The sequence below is a fragment of the Perognathus longimembris genome, chromosome 15 (genome assembly GCF_023159225.1).
Source record: "Perognathus longimembris pacificus isolate PPM17 chromosome 15, ASM2315922v1, whole genome shotgun sequence".
Taxonomy (NCBI): domain Eukaryota; kingdom Metazoa; phylum Chordata; class Mammalia; order Rodentia; family Heteromyidae; genus Perognathus; species Perognathus longimembris.
The window spans coordinates 46,874,174-46,890,740 of NC_063175.1; the positions used below are offsets into that span (position 1 = coordinate 46,874,174).

A 16,567-nucleotide genomic window follows, 5' to 3' on the forward strand; every position below is an offset into this window, starting at 1 on the left:
CGACTGCCATCCTCACAGCGTGCACCCTGCCGTCCTGGCAGCAGCGTCCTTTGGGGACATGCCACACGGACCACCGGGGAGACTCTGGGCGGGCACAGAGGCTCAGGCGCGCACGCGCAGGCTCCCGCGCTTTCTAAGCATCTGGTCTTGATCTGCAGCGTAGGCTTGGGCGTCAGTCGAGCGCAGTGTTCTGGCTCGGGTCACAGAAGAGGACGTGGTGGAAGCGCCCACGTCGTGTGGTGCCCCACGCGCGGTGTCACGCGTGAACTCAGCTAGGTGTTCGCCAATGTCCTGTTTTAGTGGGGGTCACGGGGGGGTGTGGTCTCGGGGTGTAGAGCTCGGTGCCTGGGATGTCTAGGGAGCTGCAAGCTAGCCTTATTCCCTGCTGTAGGTGCGCTGAGCCCTACGGCCCGGCACCGGTGTCCGTGGTACGTCCGTGTGCGTGTGCACACTCAACGCCTGCCTTCTCAGGTCAGTCTTGCACTCAGCTCCCTGCTTCCGGGGCGCGCAGCATTGCCCCCCCCCCCACGGCCCCCAGGACACCGGCTGAACCGGCCCCACGCGGGGCGCCTCGCACACAGCTGCTCCCGGAAGCCTGCGTGCTTACCAGGCTTAGCTCTCTAAATGACCCATTTGCCAAAACCTTCATTCTCTTTGGGGGGTATTTTTATATCCGCTTGGGCCTTCTGTTCTCTGTTTTAAGGATTTTTATCTACGTGTCCAAGCGTACCTCCAAGTGAGTTTCTGACACCATAAATGTATCAAACTTGCAGCACTTTGTAAATGAGATTGTTTCCTACCTTCATGGGTGTCTTTCGTAGGTCATCTACTTTTAAAACACTTTTTTAAAGGAGCTTAAGTTTCTAGCAATAAACACCGTTGGTACAAACATTTAAAAAATAAAGAAAACCAATTGGTAAACAAAAAAGTGGATGTGATTCATATTTGAGGGCCATTATCATAGCGCAGACGGCATCTTTCTCCATATTACAAAGTAAATTCCTCCTGCTTAACTATTTTAATCAGTTCTGATCTAAGAGACAGCATGAATCAAACTGGTTAAAACCTTAATGAAGTCATAATATTTATTAATAGCAAATCCTGAATATAGAAGATCTATGCATCCCTTAATTACTTCTACTTTATAAACTGGCTTTTTCAAACAATCAAAGAAGTGCCTTTTTTTTTTTTGAAGAACAAAGTGTCAGATGCCTTGAGGAATAAAACAGTGATCATTACAAACTCTTCACAGATCCATCAAATATAGATCAGATTCTGAATGCAATATCATTTCTGCATTTTTTGCAACTATTTTTCACTCACAAATTCAAGGTGAAAATGACATCAAAAACATCCACAGGAAAAGAAGGTATGAAATGCCAGTCAATAAAATGATACCATTATTGCATTAGTGGTTGGGTTTTTTTTTTTCTTCTTTATATTTTTCTAATGTCCTATTATAGGGCTACATAATTTTCAAACAAAAAAACTATAAGTGAAGAAAGAATCCAAAGTTAAAGAAATATAGTTGACTTTATAAAAATAACTCCTAAACACAGGTGAGGAAAAGAGGCCGAGATCAAGAAGACACCCGGCCTCCCTGGGGCCCTGGGGAGGCGGAAGCCCAGCAAGGGCATTTCCCAGCAGTGCTGTCTTGGGAGACCGGAAGTGGCAGAAGCCCCCCTTCCTTGAGGCACCTAGGACTCCAAGGGAGGCCTGTGGGGGGGCGTGCTGGCTTCTCTGGGTGTGTCAGCCCATGTGCCTGGGGAGTGTCCAGGCACTTCTGACTTGTGCGCGCTTCATTCCCTCTCAGCGTTGAGAGGGGGAGGATGGGAGGGGAGGGGAGGCTCACACAGCCACACTGACTCACCAGCATTGCTACTCTCTGACAGAGGAAAAGAGCAGGTAGAGTGTGCGTGTGACTGGGGGTCAAGCCAAGGGCCTTCCACATGTTAGGTGAGTGCTCTGCCTCTCAACCACATGGCCGGCTCAACCTTTCTTTTTTATATTTCACAAACTCAACCATATTCATCTAAGGAACGACAGCTGCATGCGCGAGGCTGTAACCAGATCTCACGCACCGGGCCAGCCCCGAGGTGACTCTACTTACCACTTTTACCAGGTTGTTTTGGACAATAAAAAGCAAACTCTATATACAAAACAGATATGTGTCTCATAGGATTAAAAACTCAGTCTGTGCCCAAAGGCTGGGGCACAGCCGAAGGCGGCTTGCTTCCTCCGTCTCTACGCAGTGTCCTCCTCCAATCCGAGGTGAATGGAGGTTTGGCATTTGCCTAATCCCATGGGTCCTCAGGCAGGGTCACAGCTGCTGGCCTGTGAAGAAGGATTTAGTCTCCCTGCAGACAGGATTTACACAGAGAGGACAGCTCAGAGTCAACTGCTTGGAGCACAGCTTGTTTGACTGCATGTGTGAGAGCACCAGATCAGCCAGGGCCTGCAAGACAGGAGCACAGGTTCAGGAGAAGCCACAGGGCCAGCTGGGCCTGAGGGCGCCGCCCCTCCTAGCTTCTGCCCACATCCAGGTCCTGGCTGGGAGCTTCTTTTGTAAAACCTTCTGAGCTCAGCGTTATAGCCTCGTCCTTTCCAGAGCCTCCTCCTGTCAGCAAAGGAGTCTTCCGCTCCCCCCACCCCTCTCTACCTTCTTTCTAAAAAGCAGATTTTACATTAGACATAGTTAGAGATGGTCAGAAATAAGAAAATTGACGCTACCGATGGAGGAAAAGAGGGAGAGGCAGATAAGGAATTCGATCTTATTTTTGTAATTAATTGGAACTCGGAATGTACTAATATGTGAGAAAAGCAATATTCTGCAAGAGTTTCTCAGAGGACTAGTCCTGGTATGTTCTACTAAAATGTTTGTAACGCTGCAGATACCTTAGAGAACAATGGATTTCCATTAAGAGATTCCGCTCTTCTGATGTTTTCAACTCCACACTGAATCAAACGCGAAAGGGGAGGAAAAGCAAAGACACATTTTATTTTCCTTTTTTTTTTTTTTTTTTTAAAGAAACTGAGTACTGCAATATATATACAAACACACAGGTCCACCTACACAAGTCAGTCTGACCTGGAGTAAGGCTGAGTGTGGTGACAGTCAAGGAGTGTCACCTGCCACACAGCTGTGCACCTGCCACGCCCTCTGACACCCGGGACCCCTCCCACAGGTGCTCGGCAACACACTCAGTTCCCATGTGATTTAATTCATTTTTGTTTTGTTGTTGTTGTTTTTTTTACCATTTCCCCCCTCATTTATACACTTAAAGACTCTACCTAAGTACAATGTTGCTTTAATTAAGTAAAATGTTTTGCTTACTTGGTTGCTAAATGCCAAAACAAAGGAAATTAATTATAGGCTCTAAGTGTATATGGGATCTAGACTGGATCCAAGGCACAGTTGTGTGTGTGTGTGTGTGTGTGTGTGTGTGTGTGTGTTTACAGAGGAAAAATAAAAAGATTGGTCAGTATCACGCTTCCCCCAAACTATCTAGTTAATGACCTTCAAGTAACTGAGAACATCTACTTTTGACTTACTCAGGTAGCTAGAATCTTCTCTTTCCCCCCCTTTTTTTTTTTTTTTTTTTGGCCAGTCCTGGGCCTTGGACTCAGGGCCTGAGCACTGTCCCTGGCTTCTTCCCGCTCAAGGCTAGCACTCTGCCACTTGAGCCACAGCGCCGCTTCTGGCCGTTTTCTGTATATGTGGTGCTGGGGAATCGAACCTAGGGCCTCGTGTATCCGAGGCAGGCACTCTTGCCACTAGGCTATATCCCCAGCCCTCTTTGCCCTTTTTGATGAGAGAGTATATCAAGAGATTTATCTTCTAGATTAGCACTAACATCCAGAGACGGCAAGGCAAACACCTAACTGACTGAGGAAGAGGCTATATTTTAAAATCTCATGATTTGTTAGTTTATGAATTGCCACAATGTCAGCAGCAGCCAAACACGGTAGTGTATACCTGTAATCTTGACTACTCAAGAGGAAGAGGCACGGAGATCCTAAGCTGGAGGCCAACCTGGGCAAAGTTAGTAACAATCTGTCTCAAAAAGAAAATAAAAATAGGAGCTGGGGACATGGCCTAGTGGCAAGAGTGCTTGCCTCGTATACATGAAGCCCTGGGTTCGATTCCTCAGCACCACATATATAGAAAACGGCCAGAAGTGGCGCTGTGGCTCAAGTGGCAGAGTGCTAGCCTTGAGCAAAAAGAAGCAAGGGACAGTGCTCAAGCCCTGAGTTCAAGCCCCACGACTGACCAAAAAAAAAAAAAAAAAAAGAAAAAGAAAGAAAAGAAAAATATAAGGTCCAGGGCATGGCTCAAGGAGTAGATTGTTTGTATGGCATGCACAGGCCCTGGGTTCAGTCCTCAGCACCAAAAAACAAAAATAGGAGAAAGTCAATAGCAGCAGAATAACACTGCTGGGGAAAAAAAAAAAAAAAGGAAACACACACAAACAGGAGATAACAAAATACTATGAACAAAATATCCTTTTCTAAAGCATGTAGGAGCCTAATGTAGCAGAGCACCAATGCCTCAAGCCTATAATCTTAGGTACACAGGCGGCTGAGATCTGAGAATGATGGTTCAAAGCCAGCCCACTCAGGAAAGGTCATGAGACATCTCCAATTAGCCACCAGAAAACCTGAAGTGGCGCTGTGGCTTAAAGTAATAGAGCACTAGCCTTGAGCAAAAAGCTTAGGGGCAGCGCCTAGGCCCTGAGTTCAAGCCCCATGAATGACAAAAGAAAAAAAAACCATTATTAAAATACACACACATTGGGGCTGGGGATATGGCCTAGTGGCAAGAGCGCTTGCCTCGTATACTTGAAGCCCTGGGTTTGATTCCCCAGCACCACATATGCAGAAAATGGCTAGAAGTGGCGCTGTGACTCAAGTGGCAGAGTGCTAGCCTTGAGCAAAAAGAAGCCAGGGACAGTGCTCAGGCCCTGAGTCCAAGGCCCAGGACTGGCAAAAAAAAATAAAAAAAAAATACACACACATTTAGAAAAACAGAGGCACCTATCTAATCAAAATATCAACAGGCTCTCTCTGAGGTATAAGATTTTGAGTATGCTCTAGTCTCCAACTATACTCTTCTGTACTAAGACCTTTATTATTTTTCTTATTAAAAAACAGCCATTTTTGCTGGGCACTGGTGGCTCACCCCTATGATCCTAGCTACTCAGGAGGCTGTGATCTGAAAATTGCGGTTCAAAGCCAGCCTGGGGAAGAAAGTCTGTGAGACTCTTATCTTCAATTAAACACTATAAAATCATAAGTAGTGCTGTGGCTCAAAGTGGTAGAGTGCTAGCCTTGAGCGAGAAAGCTCAAGGACAGCACCCAGGCCCTGAGTTCAAGCCCCAGAACTGACAAAAAAAAAGAAAAAAAAAGACATTTCTAGCCAGGTACTTGTTGTGGCTCACACCTATAACCCTAGCTACTTAGGAGTCTAAGATTTGAGGCTTGCAGTTCAGTAGCAAGGGCAGAAAAGGCCATGAGACTCTTATTCCAATATACTACCCAAAAAGTCAGAAGTGGAGCTGTGGCTCAAGTGGTAGAGTGAGAGCCCCAGGACCAGCACGTACGCACACGCACATGTATACACACACACATACACACACACACACACACACACACACACACGCCATTTCTCTTTTAGGGAAAAATATGAGAACTATTTGAGGTTAATCTGTTTTAAACATATTTCATTCTCCCATGGAAATAATGATAGTTGGTAGTTTTCTTTGTTCTCTTCAAAGACTGGTTCATCAGTCACTAATACTCCATTGTTAGTAGTAACTTCAGCTTAATAATGGGGATGGATGTAAACTATCATTTGATACAGACAAAAATGCATTTTAAAACCTTTTTTTTTTGTTTTGGCCAGTCCTGGGCCTTGGACTCAGGGCCTGAGCACTGTCCCTGGCTTCTTCCCGCTCAAGGCTAGCACTCTGCCACTTAAGCCACAGCGCCGCTTCTGGCCGTTTTCTGTATATGTGGTGCTGGGGAATCGAACCCAGGGCCTCGTGTATCCGAGGCAGGCACTCTTGCCACTAGGCCATATCCCCAGCCCTTAAAACCTTTTTTTTTTAAAGCAAGTTCATAACTAGCTAAGGCCCAGACAGAGGATACAAAGGCATCACTAAAGAAAACCCGAGGATACTGCTGAAATCTCATCTTTGACAATTATAACTGGCCCAAATTCAATAGTACTGAGGAGCCAATGCAGGCACCCTCGAACTTCATCCATGTTTGACTGAGGACCAGCATGGGCACATTAATAACTAGAGGCCATGGTTGGGCCTTAATTCTGCCCAACCCACTCTCCATCCCACCCGACACCTGCCACCCGGTCCCAGAGAGGGCCTGGGCTTCTACATGGCCAAGCATGGAATGACAGAAGCCCTGACAGAGAACGGTGAGAGAGGCCTTCCTACATCCCGAAAGAAACCCAGCCATAAAGTGGATGAAACCACGAGATAGGTAAACAATAGTTTTTCTCTACCCTGAATGACAATTCATATCCATCTTATATTACAAAACACCCAGAGTGGTATCTGGTATTTCAATAATCAGATTGATCACAACATGATAGCAAACAGCTAATTAAGTGAGCGCATAAAAGAGGTCAAGGAAATGACCACTTCCGTGTTCACTCTGGGCTCGTCTCTGAAATGATAATGGCACTACATGACTTGAAACTCAACAAGAAGTAATGTACTATCCCAAATAAAAAGGATGCCAGCATACTTGGTGAAGGAAAGGAATTGTAAATCAGTAAACATTCTCCCTCAGAACTAGTGACATGTATGATTCTTTCTTCCTGGATAAATTTAGGATTTGGGGGGGTGGTGTGTGTGTGTGTGTGTGTGTGTGTGTGTTTATCTGTCTGTGCATGTGTGGGACTTGAACTCAGGGAGAGCCTCAAGTTTCTGATTGGCTTTTACAAGACTGGCACTCTACCACTTGAGCCACAACCTCACCTCTGGCTTTTCACTGGTTACCTGGAAATAAGAGTCACACAGACTTTTCTGTCTAGGCTGTCTTCAAATTGCAACCCTCAGATCTCAGCCTCCTGAGTAGCTTGGATTCCAGGTGTGAGCCATTGGCGCCTGGCTTTGACATTCAATTGTTACTACTTTCACATAGTACAGTAAATAAAACTGAACTAAAGGCTGTTCACCACGGTGACTTCTAGTCCACTAGGTTTAACAGAAACAGAGAAATCCTCTCCCACTGCTGACATGAATTCGCTCGGTATGTTGGGATAACTACTCAGATAAAGTACTATTCAAAATGGTGAGGACACAGCACATGCCAGCACATGGAGGAAAGGGTGTTTTTGTTGAATGGCACCAGTTCCTGCTCTCTGCTTTCTCTAAAGGTGACTCTGAGCGGATGGGAGCACTTACCTCCTTGGCCAAGACTTGGGCGTACTCAATGTCCAGCTCATACAGAGTTTCAATGTGGTCGCTGGTAAACGCTATGGGAACCAAAAGGAGGTTCTTCCTCCCCCTTTCACAAAGCCCTCTGATGGCCTCATCTGTTTGAGGCCCCAGCCAGGGCACTGGACCGACCTATGGGAGGGGAGGAATGTGTAAATGGGGCATTTCTCCTGCTGTTCATGGCGCATGGCCGATCCCCGCCCTGGGCACACACACCTGTCCCTCGGCAGTGAGAGCCTGCCCGACTGAGTCTTAGTGTTACCTCCAAAATTAAATCCTCCTAGGAGTTAGCCCAGCATAAATCAATCATAATGTCTGTCATTACAGTTAACTGCACAAAATATGAAGCCAATGGAACTCTACCAGTCCCTTGATTTCTTTTTTTTTTTTTTTTTTTATTTATTTATTTTTTTTTGCCAGTCCTGGGCCTTGGACTCAGGGCCTGAGCACTGTCCCTGGCTTCTTCCCGCTCAAGGCTAGCACTCTGCCACTTGAGCCACAGCGCCGCTTCTGGCCGTTTTCTGTATATGTGGTGCTGGGGAATCGAACCTAGGGCCTCGTGTATCCGAGGCAGGCACTCTTGCCACTAGGCTATATCCCCAGCCCCTTCCCTTGATTTTTTTTTTTTTTTTTTTTTGCCAGTCCTGGGCCTTGGACTCAGGGCCTGAGCACTGTCCCTGGCTTCTCTTTTTGCTCAAGGCTAGCACTCTGCCACTTGAGTCACAGCACCACTTCTGGCCATTTTCTGTATATGTGGTGCTGGGGAATCGAACCCAGGGCTTCATGTATACGAGGCAAGTGCTCTTGCCACTAGGCCATATTCCCAGCCCCAGTCCCTTGATTTCTGACCTCCATCTTACTTGCTTGTATAGTGCTTTCTGCTCATGGTGAGTAACCAGTTTACAGAACTGCCGATCTCCAGGAAAGAACTGAATCTAAGCATTTGATAACCAAGTCCTAAAACAGGTACTCTCAACAGCTGACTGCCCACAATTGTCTACCTTCGACCTTACCTACCTTCGACTGCCAGACCAGCCGGTAGGGGTTGGAGTAACCCAGCCTTTCCATGACTTTGTCAACAGTGGCGCCTACCTCCTGAGGATAAGGGTCCCCTCTGTTGACCACCTGCAGCGGAGACACAATCGTATTCATCATCAGCATCCTGCAGGGCTCCAAGAGCATCAGGTCATTCACTGACATGGTATGAAACCCACATCAGAGTCCTTCCTTTCTGGATGTTGCACTGATGATAATTGGTCTAAGCAGCCAAGGAGCTTCCATGGCTCCGTTTCTTCATCAGGCAAAGAGAACACTGCATTCAGTTATCCCTGAGGCCCTGAAGATGGAAAACTATGCTGTGGGAGATGGGCCAGCTCTAACTAAGGAAGATGGTTCTCTCTCCTCTTTCCAGGATAGGTCAATGCTTTTTTTGTTGTTGCTGTTTTGGTAATGCTGAATGGGCTAGGCACTGGTAGCTCATGCCTGTAATCCTAGCTACTCAGGAGGTTCAGATCTGAGGATGAGGTACAAAGCCAGCCTGGGCAGGAAAGTCTGCCAGACTTCTTATCTCCAATCAATATTCAACTAGAAGTAGAGCTGTGGCTCAAGTGGCAGAGCAACAGCCTTGAGCACAAAAGCTCAGGGATAGTGCCCAAGGCCCTGAGTTCAAGCCCCATGACTGACAAAAAAAAAAATGCTGGATGGAGGGGTCAACAGGAGTGGTTGGTTTTGGAGCAGGAATGGACAATGTATAGAACTGGTGAGCTTATGGTAATCAAATGTGGACCAAGAGGAAGCAAGAAGCAGATTATGGCTCTCATGACAGGCGCCTTCTACATTTCCCTCTCAACCCTTCCCCCAACAATCGATAGTACACATTTGCTTTGTGCACAGCAAATGTTTGATACATATCCTACAGGACAGCCTGTTAATGCCTGTGGAACTGTTCACTACAAATTTTATTTTAGCTGCATCAATATTTCATTGTGTACTGACTCCCTAGCACCTTCACCTTGCTTAATTTTTTTTTCTGTGACATCTCTTATCTCCTAACCTATCATACTATTTTCTTATGTATTATGTTAATTATATTTTCCTGCTTTTCCCCAGGGACAAAGATTTTTGTCTGTTTTCTTCATTCCTCTATCTAAGGTAGAACAATGCCTGGAATATAATAGTTCTGCACTAAATGCTGTACTGCCAAAATCAACAAAATTTTTTATATTTTTTTCATGAATTGATAGCTACAAGATGCATATATGTAGTACGGATGAGAGAAATACAAGGTTGCCATTAGAACAATAACAATCTTGTATGGACAAGACCCACTTCAGATATAAGATTAGTGGCCAATATCCTTCGAACATAATTGTAAAGACAAAAACATTAATTTTACAATGGACACATCCATCCAACACCACCTTACACAATGACCTAGGATCATATCACTAGAGGTTAAAGAGAGAGCTACGTCATGGGTCCCCTGGAAAGCTGAGAAGGGTGTTCTTAACAAGGCGATGCTCTTGCCAACAATGTATAATCACAATCCGATTATGGAAAAACACTGGACACATCCAAATGGAGAGACATTCTATAAAGGAATGGCAGTTCCACCAAATAATTCTTCAAAATACCACAGAGACCAGAACTGAATGTATGAGTGACTGTCATCTATCGGAGGATATTGAGGGGACATGACAACTAAATGCAATGCAGGGCAATGGACTGGATCTCCTAAGATATTAGCATTAGGGAAAGTGGGGTGAAGGGCATGGAAGCCACTTTTCTGTTGGCCTAAAGGTTATTTCAAAAGAAAAGCTTAAACAATCCTTAGAAGTAAAATGTTGGGGGAAGATTGGCATTCTCTTTCCATCATCCACCATCTATCTTCCTTAGCCTGCCTTAGTATTCCTCAGCCCACACAGGCCCTCCAAAGCAGCATGCTCAGTCTGAGGGAAGGAAGAGGAAGTGAAGTTGAGGGGGAGAGCGGGCAAGACAGCACCAGGAAGTGCCTGTTGGAATGTCTCCTCCCACCCTAATCACATCTGTAATCCTACCTACTCAGGAGGCTGACATCTGAGGATTACAGTGCAAAGTCAACCTGGGCACGATGCCTCCTTTGATACCTCAGGTCTCATCATTCATAGGAAAAACATGCGAAGATAATTTTTATAATACAGGGAAAGATATATGATCCTTTTTTAAACGAAATAGACAGATTTCCAGAAGGGAGAAATTTATTTACTCTAGAAGCTGCAACTCCATAGTAGAGGGAATGGAAAGCTGCAGGGCTTGACTGTGGTGACCACCAGATGGTGGTATGGAGCGGTGAGGAGAATGGCCCCCCACAGTAAGGCTGGCTCCAAGAACATTAATCAGACTAAGAAAGAACTCTCCACCAGAACTGACCAAACTGGGTACTTATTCGAGGACTTCCATATGTCATACAGCACATGAGCATGATCTTTCTTGTTTTTAAGACTACAACAACAGGCTAGGTATGATGACTCATGCCTATAATTCTAGCTTCTCAGGAGGCTGTGATCTGAAGATCTGAAAAGCCAGCCCAAACAGACAAATAAGGGAGACATTTATCTCCAAGTAACCAGAAAGAAGGTAAAAGTAGCCTTGAGTAGAAAAAGCTAAGCAATGAACATGGTTATGCTGGTGGCATTAGTGTAGGCTGGTAAATGCCCAGGAGTAAGATTCCAGGGTCATAGGAGAGCTCTATGTTTAGTCTTTTGAGGAACCTCCATATTGCTTTCCTGAGTGGCTGAACAAGTTTACACTCCCACCAACAGTGTAGTAGCATTCCCATTTGGCCACATCCCTGCCATTCTAACTGGGGTGAGGTAGAATCTCAATGTTGTTTTGATTTGCATGTCTTTTATGGCCAGAGATGTTGAACTTTTTCTTCATGTGTCTGTTGGCCATTCTTATTTCTTCTTCAGAGAAGTCTCTCTTTAAGTCTTTAGCCCACTTATTAATAGGGTAGTTGTTTCTTTGAGGGTTTGTTGGGGGGGGGGTGGTTATACTCTGTGGTTTTTCTTCATATCATATAAGTCTTTCACCTTTTACTTTACTTTTGACTTTGGCCTTCATTTGGTTGTCTGATGCACAGCTAGTAAAGATCTTATCACATTCTGTGGGCTTTCTATTTATCCCGTTAGCTATGTCCTTTGCCATGCAGAAACTCCTCCGTTTGATGAAATTCCATTTATCCAGCCTTTCTTTGATTTGTTGGATATTATTTACCATAGCTAAGATATGGAATAAAAAACCTAGATGTCCCTCAGTGGACAAATGGATCAAGAAAACGTGGTATGTACACACAATGGAATTCTATACTTCCATCACAAAGAATGGCATTGCCCCATTTGTAAGGAAATGGAAAAAAATTATATAAAGTGAAGCCAGATCCAAAGAAACAGAGGCTGCATGGTTTCCCTCATTTGTAATAACTAGAGTATATCTATAAATACACAAGTGAATCCAATGGATAGTGAAAGACAAATAATTACACTTGGGCACGATTAATTAAACAGCACTCTAAGCATTCGCACAACGAGAACAGAGGAGGATATTGTTAGGAGAGGATCACAGTGGCTCAATAGCTATATGACCATATAAAGTGATACTTAACGAAATGAAATCCAAGAAATAGAAACAAAAGGTTTTTTCAATTGTATAGTTTGTAGTTATTTCTTTTTTTCCTTCAGTTCATTCCCTGCTGTCACTGTTTTTGATTTCTGTACCCTTAGTCTTGTATGTAAGTTAATCTGATTTGGGGAAGGGAAGGAGAATGACAGAAACAGTGGGACAAATTCAACAGTACTACTAAGTAGACACTATGTTGGAAATTAACTTTACAACTTGGGCGGGGTGGGGGGTAATTGGGAGTCAGGAGGAAAAGTGGGGGAAAAATCAGGGAAGGGGTAACACCATTCAAAAAGAAATAGAGTGAGGTGGGAATGTGGCTTAGTGGTAGAATGCTTGCTCAGCATGCATGAAGCCTTGGGTTCGATTCCTCAGTACCACATAAACAGAAAAAGGTGGAAGTGATGCTGTGACTCAAGAGGTAGAGTGCTGGCCTTGAGCAAAAGAAGCTCAGGGACAGTGCTCAGGCCTGAGTTCAAACCCCAGGAATGGCAAAAACAAACGCACAAACAAACAAAAAACCCCAAAGAAATATACTCATTACCTTACTTATGCAACTGTAACCCCTTTGTATATCACCATTACAATAACATTTAAATTAAAAAAAGAAAAAAACTAAGCAAAAGAGGCTCTGAGTTCCAGCCTAAATACTACGTGCATGTACGTACAAGTACACACACACACACAGATAAGAGCATGGCACAATGTGTGGTATTTTCATAAACAACCTGGTATAAGATGATGGATTTGGGAACACTGGATTACAAGCAAACATGCTATATGCTCACCAGAAAACTGTGGTTCTCAGTCTTAGTAAATCAGAAACTGTAATTACTTTCTGGAACTCAAATGGCAATGATCAAGTCTTGAAGATCAAAGAATCCAGTTGGAGAGTGCTTGTCTGAACAGAGGCTGGCTGTACAATGCAACTCACCTGAATCTCAGGCTGAACTGCACTAACGGGGCAGGTAAAAGCACACTTCTTTTAGCTGTCCTACTTGCCAGAAGTTTTTAAATTATTATCTTTCAGTAGTTGTTCAAGAGAATTTCGACTCAACATGTCAATGTATAAGCATAATGCATCTTGATCAATGTCACTCCTTTATCATTCTTCCCCATCTCTCGCAACCCCACCCATTCCTTCCATTTAATCAGTTCCATTTTCATATATGTACATCAAATATTATGACATTTACCTACCCTTCCTTTATTCATCTGTGTATGTGTGTGTCTGTGCTCACATACATTGTATGCCAATACTGAGACTTAAACTCAGGGCTTCAAAACTGTTCCTTAGTTCTTTTTTGTATGTTAGCTCCATTTCTGGTTTTTTTTTTTGGTGGTTAATTAGAGATCAACATCCCATGGACTTTTTTGACTTGGTTGGCTTTGAACCTTGATCTTCAGATTTCAGTCTCTGAGTAGCTTGGGTTACAGGCTTGAATCACCAACACTTGGCTCTACATTGTCTGTTAGAAATTCTTACATCTGAACATATTTTCCAGTTACCATTTGACTGCATTAAGACAAAGTCTATTTATAATATTATAATTTGAATTCATTGCTATGAGGTTTCAAGAAGTCAACTGAATCAAGTTAAGTCTTCAATTTTGGAGTTCATTCTTGCCCTGGGCTTAGAATATAATGCAACTGGGCCCATATTCCATATCAGAAAATGAAAACAACACAATCCTCTGCCACGAGGTCACCCAACAAAATGTTCTTACTTACAGACATTGGCAGTGAGTGAGCAGAAAAGAGAATGACCACCTCTCCTCTCTTCTCCAGTGGGAAATGGTCCAGCTCTTTCAGAATGTGGTCAGCAAAGCACTGGTGGGATAGAGAAAAAAGAGAGTGGGAAGAAGGGGAGAGAAGGAAAGAAAATATTTTTAAAATGAGAGCTATACTATAAATTTCAAGAGCAATCCTCAAAAGAAACAGAACTCACTTTTTAAAAAAAAATTGCAAACAGCACAGTCTCTTTGCTTAGGTTCTTCATCAAAATGGATCCTAACGGTTTCAGGGGCCTGGGGAATTTGATGGGAATCGTCTAAAGCTCACTAATGGCTCCGTGCAAATGAATGCTGTGAGCTGCTCCCCCTCGGGAAGAGCAGGGCACACTTCCAGATGCAAGGGAGACACAGATGGGAAGAAGTTGTTTTAAGACCTCTCATTTGCTCTGTTAGCAGGAAAACAGCTTACAGTGTCTTTCTAAATCCTCCTGACTTTGGCTCTCAGGCATATTACATTAAAATACATTAGCCACAAATGGGAAGAGAAATCAGAAAATACTATTTTTATGCCATCTTCCTCACCTAGGATCCTCCCTGAGGGAGTCTCCTCACAACCTTCCTAGCCACAGATGAAAGGCTTGATGACCCCCATGGAACACAGAAGGGAAAAGATGTGGACATGGGGGCCACCTGGCTACATCAGTGAACTGGGGCTAGAACGGAGGTCCTGCCTCTTCCTGCCTCCTCCATCCGCCAACACCCGCCCAGCAGACCAGCTCCCTCCCTGCCTGCTGAGTTGTCACTTCCCCATTCTAGGAGATAGGTGCTGAAATGCCTGATCTGAGGAGGCTTTCTTTCATCTCCCCCTGTAATCATTCTTTGTCATGTAACCTACAAAGAAAAGGCTGCAAAAGATGGTAATGGGTCCACTGACAAAACTAGAAGATGAACAGAAATTAAAGTGGAATAACAATGTTAAATGTATGGATGCTCATTAGCATCCCTAAATTGTAGTTAGGCAAGAAAATAGCCCTGATGTTGAAAAACATACACTCTCATGTATTCATATTAAAGGGTGGTGATATACATACAACTCACTCTCAAGTGGTGATATATATATGGGTATGCACACATGCAAGCATACATATGTATACATAAATATACATGAACATATATACATATACACATATGTATTTACATAAACAACATGAAAATGATGAAGTAGATGGGATAAATGTTAATTCTATATGAAAATAAGTAAAAAGGGAAGAGTTCCTTTTACTACTCTTAATATTGTAACTTTTTGCTATGTCTGAAATTGTTTCCAAATAAAACACTTTAAAAAAATTGTAAAGAACTATACAGATTTGCACTTGTCCATTTTTTTATATTAGTGACTCACTATTATAACAGGACATGTAAATTACTCCTTTAAAAGTACTGATATACTACTGATCATTCTAGATCTCTCAAAAATTTGGTGAAGAAATGCATCCAGGCACAAAACAGTACCCACAATTAAAATTCCCTGTTGAAAATTCATAGAGTAAAGGTGATAGTGTTTGATACAAACAAAAGCTATAGTTTCTGGTGGTTTTCGAAGTTTTTGGACACTAAGAAAGCTCACACAAGATTATTTTGGGACAACACCCTATGTAAGGAGACCACTGAAAACATGATATGGGATTCTGAAACATAAATTTACTCCAATTCCTCCAATGGCAAGGTAAATCACAGTATTCCAGGGAATAGTAATAAGATGACTATCCTGAGGAATTACTACTTCCAACAATAGAGATATAGAGAAAAAGCAATACTTTTAGTTTCAAACCATATTTTTTTTTTACTTGAGTTTCCAAGGGAGGGTTTTAGTTTTGATTTTCCATTTCAAAAACATTTCCTTTCTTCTCTACATTTTAGTGGTGTAGGTTAAGAACACTGTTCCTTACTAGCCTGCCACAATCTCTAAGCCCTCTTCCGCATGGAGGTGCCCTGGGCAAATGCTACTTAAATCACCTAAAACCCATCTGTGGGATTTTCTGCGCGCAGGCTCCGTGCAGAATGAAAGAGGCTCGGTGCCTCTCAGAGCCTTCAATCACACCGGCCAGGAGGGCAGATAAATGCCTCTAAAATTCCCTTTCATTTGATGAACACAGACTTCCTCAGTTAAGAGACCTTTCCATCTTTCTGCTTCCCCTTTTTCAAAGGGATGAATTTTAATGCAAATCTAATGACTCCCTCCATCAGGGCAGGCAGATGCTGCGCAGATTCCCTGGGTTCCCGCACCACATGTCAGTGCTCACATAAACCCTCCTCTCCCCAAACACAGCCCTCAGGGGCAGGCAGGACAGGGGTGCTCTGGGTAGCCGGTGTGGGACCCAGGAGTATGGCACCCGGTAGACGCAGAACCAACAAATGACTCCTATTCCTCAGAGGTCTTGCCTTTCACTTTTTACTTAAAAGTGTAGTTCATGCATTAACCCTTTACCTGCCCTCGGGAGGCGGGCTGCTCTGGAGAGGCTGATGGATTTTAGTGATGCACAGCACCATCTAGTGGTCACCGACTTTAAGTGCCACCAAGCTTTTCAAAGAAAAGACAGGTCTGAGACTACAGTAATTTAAAAAAAAAAAAAAAGGAAAAAAAATCAGTTATTTCTCTCATCTAAAATAACTCCAAATCAGAAAGTTCCACTAAACAACACCAAAAATCTATTCATA

At 43.7% G+C, this 16,567-nt stretch overlaps 1 protein-coding gene across 4 annotated transcripts in view; it reads right to left on the reverse strand.

Annotated features, from left to right (window-relative positions):
* Positions 1–1,059: 1,059 nt before the first annotated feature.
* Fech (ferrochelatase) overlaps positions 1,060–16,567 on the reverse strand; it is a 34,674-nt gene continuing 19,166 nt past the window's right edge. For 2 of the 4 annotated variants that reach the window (XM_048363549.1, XM_048363553.1), the window contains 5 exons: positions 13,848–13,946; positions 8,478–8,585; positions 7,428–7,592; positions 2,896–2,955; positions 1,060–2,455 (listed from right to left, as the gene is read on the reverse strand). In XM_048363549.1, the coding sequence (XP_048219506.1) occupies positions 2,321–2,455; positions 2,896–2,955; positions 7,428–7,592; positions 8,478–8,585; positions 13,848–13,946 (567 nt within the window). In that variant the 3' untranslated portion in view covers positions 1,060–2,320. The remainder of the gene's footprint in view (positions 2,456–2,895; positions 2,956–7,427; positions 7,593–8,477; positions 8,586–13,847; positions 13,947–16,567) is intronic. The other 2 variants (XM_048363550.1, XM_048363551.1) reach the window with 2 other exon arrangements.